This window comes from Nesoenas mayeri, assembly GCF_963082525.1.
Source record: "Nesoenas mayeri genome assembly, chromosome: 6".
In the NCBI taxonomy this organism is placed as follows: Eukaryota; Metazoa; Chordata; class Aves; order Columbiformes; family Columbidae; genus Nesoenas; species Nesoenas mayeri.
Genome location: NC_137545.1, coordinates 26,914,809 through 26,924,823, shown reverse-complemented (window position 1 = coordinate 26,924,823; position 10,015 = coordinate 26,914,809). Strand labels below are relative to the sequence as shown.

The 10,015-nt window shown below is 37.0% G+C and overlaps 1 protein-coding gene across 2 annotated transcripts in view; it reads right to left on the bottom strand.

The window, feature by feature from the left end:
• Positions 1–245: 245 nt before the first annotated feature.
• The window catches only part of ITGB6 (integrin subunit beta 6), a gene marked incomplete at its 5' end in the record, with an annotated part of 30,061 nt that continues 20,291 nt past the window's right edge, over positions 246–10,015 (bottom strand). The window contains 4 exons of one of the 2 annotated variants that reach the window (XM_080347011.1): positions 246–447; positions 2,246–2,412; positions 4,520–4,639; positions 9,090–9,187. In XM_080347011.1, the coding sequence (XP_080203137.1) occupies positions 346–447; positions 2,246–2,412; positions 4,520–4,639; positions 9,090–9,187 (487 nt within the window). In that variant the 3' untranslated portion in view covers positions 246–345. The remainder of the gene's footprint in view (positions 448–2,245; positions 2,413–4,519; positions 4,640–9,089; positions 9,188–10,015) is intronic. The other variant, XM_080347012.1, reaches the window with a different exon arrangement.

Here is a 10,015-nt window from a genome sequence, read left to right as displayed (position 1 = left end):
CCTAAACACAAATACATAGGATTGCATGAACAAAGTAGTATACAGCTCATTGCATATACCTATTTTCACAAAAAATAGGCTTACATATGGTATTTTTTAATCCTTAGTATTAGAAAATAAAAAATATTTTTCAAGATGAGGGGCTTTAATATTAAAGGATTTTTTAAAAACTACTAAACTTTACCACTAATACGTTTTCTATAGTTTTCCCAACACAAGATATATTTTTTCTAACAGAATGATTATACCACTGCAACGTGCAAACGTCACAAAATTAGCTGAGAAGAAACAAGTGGTTTTAGATTTCCTGCTGCCAGAAAAAATAAGTTTGTAGTGTCAGATGTGCTAATAGAAATCTGCAGCCATGGTCCCATTTTGCTTTTCTTGGTTCTTGTAAGTTACATTTTTAAAAGTGGTTGTTGAGCCTCTGTACAGTGGATTTGTTTCCTAAAAATAAAAAAAAAAAAAAATAAAAAAAAAAAGAAAAAGAAAAGAAAAAAAGAAGAAATGGGAGTCATGCAATGTTTAACTCATCTTGCTATTGCATCATCTGCAAGCAGATGCAGCTGCACACCACTGCCTTGTATGTGCACCAGCTAGTACCACTCTGCTCCCCTGTGTGCAGAAGATGATTTGTGCTCTACTTCATGAGATACTTGGGCCAGTAACGTGTTCGCAACAGTGGGTGATGCAGGATGTCTCTGGAAAAGCTGACACAAATTTCACAAATCTCCCAAGTCAGAGGGGATGACCTATTCCTATAGATTTGTCTATAGACATTCTGAATCCATGCAAACTTTTATGATCCAAAATATCTTTTGGATATATTGCAAGCCTCAGGCAACCATTGTGTAATGATGTCCTTTGGCTTCTTTGGAGCCTGCTGTCTCACTGTGCTTGTATGGGACAAGTCAATAAACAAACATCCCATCTTAAATTTCCCCAGGCATAATTTATAGACCAGTAACCTACCCTCCTCCCATTGTTTCTTTTCCCTAGTGAGGACTTCTGGTCTATTCTTTGTACAGTAGTTTTATACCTTTGATCATTTTAGAATAGCCTTCAGCAGCCCACTCATATCCCAAACAACTGAAATTCAGACTGGTCTATACAAAGCAGCACAAATGAGTCTAGGATCAGGAACACACTTCCCTTCACACCTGCCTTCCAGATTAAGGTAATGCACATTGTTGAATAATACTCTATCAAATATGTCCAATATAATTTGTGTATCATATGTTGTGGTTGGACCATTCTGAAAGCACAGGTAGTGTCTCAGCAGTGAGATGTGACTTGTTATGGTCCTCTTGCTTCAGCCACACAGACTGCCATGTGTTGGGAAAACAGCAAGTCCCACCTTGGGCTTTTAATCCTGGCCTCTCATCATTCACTTCCTATCATTTCCTCTTGTGACAGAAAAGAAAATCAAAATGCTTCTATCAAGTGTATCCTTCCCTTCCCTTTTCCCATATGAAGCTCTCCCAAAGGATTAAGAAAACATTCTCAAGGGGCCTTGCCTGTAAGTAACTTATTTTTCCCATCTATAAAGCTGAAAGGCCAGCAGTGTTCATTATTGCAGAAATGTTGCAGTCACAGGGCTTTGTACGAGAACAGAGCTGGGTGAACAACAGCATATCACCCGTCCATCCGACACCCACTAGAGATGCTTACTCAACATGCTTTTTTTCAAAGAGCCTCAGAAGTTGTAAAATTTTTGCAGGACAGCAAAAAAGCCAGGAGCAGAAAGGAAAGAAGAAAAGGGAACATATGGTATAAGCTTGCATAGGCATCTGCAAGCTCTAGATAGAAGATAAGGCCTGAACTTCTCTGTCCTTTTACCTACGTTTTGGACATTCATTGCTCATCTGTGTGTGAATTCTCATCATGACAGATGTCATCAATAATATCTCTTTTCCAAAACAGGGAAGGGAAGAGAGGTACATCACTGACAATTACATAGGCAGTGAACAACTTTGCTAAGATTAATCAAAGGCAAGATAATAATTAAAAACAACCAATGAAAAAAATGTTATCTATATGCATTTACATGCATATAGCTATGTATGAACTCTAGCTCTTTTACATCCCATAATTTTTTCTTCATAGAATACTAAATGTAGCGAAAACCTACCAGTAAAATCTATCAGTTTAAAAGAACAAAACCAAGACACAGAATTTTAAAGGCAGTTTGCATCATGCAACCAAATTGAAGAATCTCATATAAAAATCAACGCATTTCACGTACCGTTTGCCATTTAACTTTTGACTTTTCTGCTTCAAACTTGGCCACCTCTTTTCGGTCTTGAACTGACACCAGTAATTTCCAAATACAAAGTAAAACAATGCCAATGAGAAGGATAGCAAGGGTGACACCCACCATTATCATTGGGATATTTGGAAGCTGTGGGCAATCTGTGGAAACGAAAGCAATCATGACTGTGGATATCTAATCAATAAATTGTAGGCAATTAAAAACAGTCAAGAGGCATGTTGGACTTCTCATTTGCTGTGAGCTGCAAATGTCTTTTCCTTCATGTCCATGTTATTTTCTCCTTCTAGCTTGCTAAAGGGTTTGTGAAACTGGCTGAAAAACGTTACATGACAGTGTTAAAAAAAAATTGTCAGCTTCTTCTAGTTCTCTTTTACCATGTCAATTAGCAGCTACTGGATACACACCAGGATTCTGAGGAGAAAAGTTAGAAAATTATTTTCAAATCTGTGCCAATATAATTCTGAAAAACAGGGCTGAGTTGACAAGAATATGAATTTTACAATGTTATGGCTGAAGCTCCACTTCAATTATCTGAGATTCAGTGTGTTGCAGAAGAAAAGATTCTAGTGAGATCTATACCAGGGTAAAGTCACCAATGATATTGAGAAAATAGAAGAAACTGCATTTCATTCATGAAAACAATGGGGAAAAATCCATTAGACTTGTTGAAAATACTGGACTGAACAATTTGAAGGAATTTTGCATTTCAAGTTCTGCAATAAATTTTATCATGCAGTATTTCAGTGAGTCAAAATTAAAATGGAAGTTTTTACTTTGCCAAAACACTAAGAAGTTTTATTATTTTAATATTAAAAAGTATTGCTCATGAAAGTTAGTGAATGCTGCTATTTTAGAAAATTTTCTGCTCATTTGTGGCTTAAGGACATTGAAAATTTAATTTCAGTCTTATTTGGCTTACGTGATTGTATTTCACATTACTTTTTTCTTGATGTCATGGGGGTGTCTGGTTTGAGCAGTGGATTAACGCCCGGGCTACTGCTGGTGTCTTAACTTCAGTTCCATAAATGAAATCAATTTTTTGAGCAGTTTTGCTGTTCTTATATCAGTTACATTCACATGCATCACAGCCACCACAGTACAATAGTTTCAAAGGCCAGGAGCAGAACAGCAGGTGACAGCTGGTTATTGTAGAGTTGTGGGAGGGCCACTCACTGCATAGCATTTAATGAACCGTGCTTTCCTCAAAATAATTCTTTCACCTTTTTTTTTTTTTAAATGCATAATAAATCTATTTAATAAAGAAAAAATCCTAGCCTTAAATTATTGAGCCTCAGGAGTGTAGTTTACAAAGAGATCTACTTCTTTAGTACTAGCTTTGTTACAACCACGTTTGCTGTAAGAGTCACCTATACAAAACCAGACTACTGATCTTAAGGTAGAAGGTGCTTCTTTTGCACAGTGAAATCACTTCCATTCTCACATGTATGCTAGAGAAAGGTTACACAAAGGGTGAACAAAATAAATGCCTTTTGTGCCAACAGAATGAGGTTACGAATCTGTGTGGCTTTCCCTAAAACATAACTAACACTGCACTGAGACACTGGATGTGTCAAAACAAAAGCCGAACAAATGAACAACAAAAAAAACCCCAAACAAACAAACAAAACCACACCAAACATTTTTACTGCCTGGAAACTAAACGGCAGCTGAAAAGTGGCAGCTCTGTGCTCTCCTGCCCTACATAATTAGGAACTTCAATGAAAAATCAGTACTGAAATAACAGTAAATAAAGAAGCAATGTTAAATGAAAGGATTTAAAGAGATCTGTTGAATATTTTTTAGCTATGCAAAACATACAGAACTTAATGATACTGCCACATTAAACACAATTATATTTGGGAATTTCATCAGGTGTACCCAATCAGATAGTCTTTTAGATATTTGTCCATCTATGAAATAGATGTATTTTCAAAGTGAATTATAGGTTTCTTATTAAATGCAAATAACATTTGGTATCTTCACCTTAGAATTGCACAGAGCTTTAGAAAAATTAACTTACTCTTGCAGCCTGGGAATCATTCTGCCCATCTTTCCTGAAATGCCAAGTATTTATTTTACTACCACAGCAAATAAGTACTAGAGGATGTGCTCTTTTGGCTGGGCAGAGGAAAGCTGCAAACACAAGGAGGTCCAGTGCTGCTTAAAAGACCTCAGCTTCTAGGTAGCTCACCCTGCCTGTGTTTTTAAATCACATTTCATATAAAAAAAGCAATATTCACTGCTTACCTTTCTGTTCTATGCTATGAATGACTGTCCTTCCCTGTTCATCCATAGCCAGTAGAAATGTGGTTATACATTCATTTTCCCCCTGCAAAGAGCAGGGAATGGATTTATCCTCTGCATAAGCTGAAGAAGGAGGGAAAAAAGTCATTCATCAGATCAAATGAAATTTAACATGTAATCACAAAAGAGACTGCTGGCATCATGTTTGTCACAACCTCATCTGTGGATGGTAAGGAGTGAATGATGAAAGCAGAAATACCCTCGGAATTTCTACTAAATTTAATGACTTTTTTCCAACCCAAGCTTTGTTTTTTATTTTCCTGAATAACAGATCCAGGTGTTGTCAATCTGCACTGACAGTCTAGTGTACCTTATTAACCTGGTGTACTGTGAATTTCAATTAATTGGAAGTGTTTCCAAGATGCTTAACCGTCAGCTGTCCAGGAAATGTAATAGTCCCTGATTGCAGGACAAAGTAAACAGCATGTTCTCTTTGGCTTACAGCTACTCCTGCCATGTTTCAATTATATTTCAGAAGTAGATATACATACATCAAACAGCAACAGATACTGTTAAAAGGGCTGCCATTTATTTATTCCACAATAGCCCTCACAAATATTAGTGTATCCAGTGTTGCAACAGTAAATATAGATTAATAATAGAAAATTGCAATTCTGGAATCTTCATAATATTATTCAAGGGGAAGCGGTTAAAAAGTGACCTGACAGTCTGGCCCCATTGTTTGTCTTTCCATTAAATGGAGATTGGCACAAAACAATACTTTTGCAGAGCCAAAATATCTGACCTCAAAACTGTGTGCAATAATACCTCTGGGACTGAACACTTACTATGTTTCCATGTAACCTGTGATTTGAATAACATTGGAAATCTAGGTATGCATTTCAATACACTTTTAGAAAAACTACTTAGGTTTTATTTTTAGAGGTAAGGAAAAACAGTAAGCTTCTCAAACATTTCTTTAAAAATATATTGTGACTCTTCATTATTTCTTACCTATTCAAAACTCTTACTGAAATTTCGTAAGCAACTGTGCTTATAATACTAAGTTCTCAAACTTTAATATGAAAGTAATGAAATATAAGGTAGGAATCAGACAGGAATATGGATTTTAAAGAAACTTATGGTACATAAAGAAATAAGTGCTCTTTTTTTTCATATTGCTTATTATAATAAGGTTTAGTTTTAAAGTAAACAGTATTAAACACCATAGAAAATATTAAAGTATAAATAGTTGAGTACCCTACAGTCCTTTGCTCTGCTTGTTATAACAAGAGAGTCACATCTGGTTGGATTTTAACGGAAATGTGCTCTTGATTTGTGATAATCTTGCATATAACTTGTTACCTGTCCTTGGTGGCAGAGCAATGGTGTCATCCACCAAGGTGACAGGCAGACAAGGCTTGCTGATTTAACAGGATTTGGTTTAGTTAGAAGGGCCACAAAGTGCAGATTTAATGTACTGAATGAATGGAACTCATTGCCAGGTCACAATTCCAGTAACACTCTGACTAGTTTTGCAATATTTGCTGTTTCCCAACTCTTTTAAGTAAGCAGATCCAAAGAATACTACTTTGCTTTTTTTTTTTTTTTTTTTTAAAGAAAATGGTAGCTGCTAGTAATCCTGAAGGCAGAGAAAAGCTTGCAGGCATATTTCAAACAACATCCCGAAGGCAATACTACAATTATATTAGCTATTTTTAAATTCTATTTTGTAGTTTAATGTCGCAATTTGAGACCAAGTGGAACAGAAATCTGATTATGTGCAAGGATGTAGAAATGAAAGCAAAGATGCTAGTTCAAGCTATTCAGAACCCAGCTTACTCTTAGTATTTTTATTTCTCTGATGTTATTTTTAGGATGACAGATTGCTAAGAAAGACTACTGCATGGATTATTTTCAGTTCATCAGCACAAAAATTTGCTTAGGTAAGTAAACTTCTATAATTTACACCTCTGTAATTTTCTGCATTCTGCAGTGGATCATTATATTTTTCCCACTTCTGCCTGCAGTCTAATTACATTAATTTCAATGATATTTGAAATCACTGGAGTCACACTGGAAGAAGAATTGGGTAACCATGGCAAGCTGGAGCCTTGAAGTGTGAAAGACTGTTTCCTAACAGATACTTAGATAAAACATTAAACAAAAAAATACATAAATGACATTATGCCCTTTCTTGTTTGTCTTTTGCGCAACGAAATTCTTTCTTTGAACAGTTCCATCTCACTTTGACTCAGAACAACAGAGCAGCACTGATATAGAGAATTTTTGGGCCCCAGCATCCACTTACTGGCTGCACTGGGAATCTGTGTGGTGTCGACACTATGGGGTAGAAAGAACACCGTGTTTCTGCAAGAACAGTGTAACTGTCCCTGTTGGGCTTGTGGCAGGAACAGCCTGGTGCCCTCTGGCCCGGATGGTGGCACGAGCCGCTCTTTAGGAATCGCAAATTGTTCCTCCTGGGTAGTGAGTGGAGCAGCAAGGGCTCCTCTTACACCCATCTGGCAAAGCGGGGATTAGCCTGATTTAATATTCAAAATGGATCAAAGCAAATATTCAAAGGCGATGCCTGTGTGGGGATGAGCCCAGTAAATGTGAAGCCATCAGCACCCCCAGCGCTGAGACGCCACCCCTGCCCTCCTGGGTCCCCGGCGAGGCAACTGGTGGGAGCAGCGGGAGAATCCCGGCACCCATGGAACCGAAAACCAGGAGGCGAAAGGCAACAGCTCAGAGGCTAAAACAGGTATTCCCAGGAAACAGGGAAATGTGAAGCCTGCGCTTTTTTATTGCTCCACAGTGCCAGTCATTGTGTTGCAACACACGCATGTAAGAGAGAAAGTAAATCTTTAAGCGCGTATATTTTATTTAACCTAGAGCTATTTCTAGTTTTCGAAAAGCATTGGAGCATTAAATAAACTGAAATTAAGCAGAAGAAAGCAGTATGCTACCATATGAAGTTGCTTAATAATCTATCTTAAATGTTATGTGGTGGTCTAGTTATACAACTTCCAAAAATTTTGGAATTTTTTAAAATTAATGTTTTCAAGATTTTTTTTTCCCCTCGGGACTTCTTAACGAAGCTGCCTCCATGCCAAAACCGAACTCTTGTGCTATTACACAAGCATTTGGAACAGCCTTTTTTTTTTTCCTGGAAGGGTTGGGGTGGGAACAGTCATTCAGCCTTCACTACAGCAGTTGCTGTAACTGCTGAAAATAACTTTTAAATCTAAAGAAGTAGCTAACAGTCCCAATGAAGGAAGTACAAGACATGAAAAAAATGAAATACCTCTTTGTGTATGAGCAGAGCCATATAAGTGACTGTTCCTGCTCCTGATTAGTTTTCATTATATTTGAAAGCAGAATGTCTTATCTATTCCTAGCTACAAATACCTGCCATCTGGCAATAGGAACCTGAAAACTTTAGTAACTACGGAGATACCATAAAAGCGCCCTTATGGTTTTTGAGCTTGTAAAATATTTTTTAATATTTATAAGTAAATACTGATATCTAGAAAGGCAAATCATAATAATAATTGTAATAAAAATACAAAATTAGAATTAGTTTTCCATACAAGGGCAATATTTGCAACTTTTGAGCTCTACATTATGGAGTAATGTCATCAAAAACAAAAGGTGTAGCTTTGTTGGAAAGATGTGTATCAGTGAAATTTCTGCATGTGTGCAGCTCCGGATGGGCTTCCAAAAGTTTGCAGGCACAATCCTTAGATGCGCATACAGCATTCTGCATTGTCATCCTAACTTTTACATTTATCTGATTTAATGCTGATTTTTACATACGTGGTGCAGCTATAATGTGTCTATGTCCTGCCTCACCTAACAATTGCATTTTGCCATAGGATTGGGGTTAGAGTTGCCATTAGAATAAATACAGACTGCCTACTGTACAGGCAAGCACATTCCTCTGCAGAAAAGATAAAGACTTTGATGCAGTATTTAATTTAATGTTATTTTTGTTTTATGTGAGTACTATTTTGTTCAAGGTTAATTCCTATTCCAGAAATTCCTATTGATGGAGTGCAGTTTTGAATTACAAGCAACTGAAAGATGTACTTAGCCTTTAGGATACCAGGAATGTCTCAAGAAAACATGAGAAGAAGCAGAATGTCTTTGGCACAGGTAAAAGGGCTGTGTCAGTTGCTGACTGTAATCAGGAGTGTGTATAAGGACTGGAGTCACGATTTGTATTTTATGGTAAAAGAAGGCACACTGGAACTCTTGGTGCAGGCTGACTTAACCTCAGCGGCTTTCATCAGCCTCTGATTTACAGGGACTGGTATTTATTAACTTCTATCCTTTCTCACATAAACTGCTTATAAAGTAGGCATGATCCAATGAGGTAATTAACCCAGAGGGATAATACCAGCCCTGATCTACATTTCCTACTTACCATAGAGGAACCATAGACAGACAGCAATTGCCTTACGATCCCTAATATAATTCCACAGCAGGCTACTTTCAAATATAAAATTACAGAAAGTGGGAAGCATCACTAATCACACACACACAGAAAAGGAAGATTGAGTCTACAAACCCTCTGCAGTGCTGACAGTTGCATCAACCAATTTGCATTTTTCACCGCATTCTCCTGGTGACTTGTCATCAGAAGCCAAGTGACACTCCACACAGCTCCTGTGGAAAATAATTCAGCAGCTCATCAATCTCTGCCTGTCACAAAGAACCAATACAAAAGCCGATGTGCATGCATCTGCATTTTAAAAAGAAGCTTAACAAAAGGTCTTGTGCTATGGATACTGTAGTTCTCAGAAATATGATAGGTATTGCCATCAAAAAAAAAAAAAGAACAAAACCAACCCAAATCATCCACCCCACCTGAATAAAGGTATTGTGGATAAGCTCTCTCTTGTCCTCTCTTCATTTCCAGCTTATTAGCTACCAGACAGAACCCCAGGCAACATTATTCATGTAGGTCTATCAAAGACATGGGGTTACTCACACAAAATATTAATTTAAAAAAAAATATATTCTGAACTAAGCTCACACTAAATACAAGCCAAAGGAATGCCTATCAGATGAGCACTATTCAGGTGTCTCAACAGATGTCTCTTGAATGTGATTACCTGTCTCAGGAATTACTTACTTAGATCCTAATTACACTAATGCAATTTATCGGAAAATATTATTTAAAACAGAGTCTAAACCCATTCCTTTAGAAGTCTCTGAAAATCTTCCCAGAAATTCAATGAAGATTTTAATAAATCCAGAGTTTATTCATGGAAAGAGGAAAAAACAAACAGAATTCATAAACGAAAATTTTTGACGCAAGATGTGTATTGCTTATACTTCACAAATAGCTTCAGCCAGATGGAGGGGCTGAGATTCTGAGAAGCAGCCTGAAGGACTGACTGCTTAAAGAAAAGAAAAGAGAACTTCAACAAGACATCAAAAAAACCCCTGGCCATCTCCTCTTGCACTGAGTTACATATATCCATGGGAATA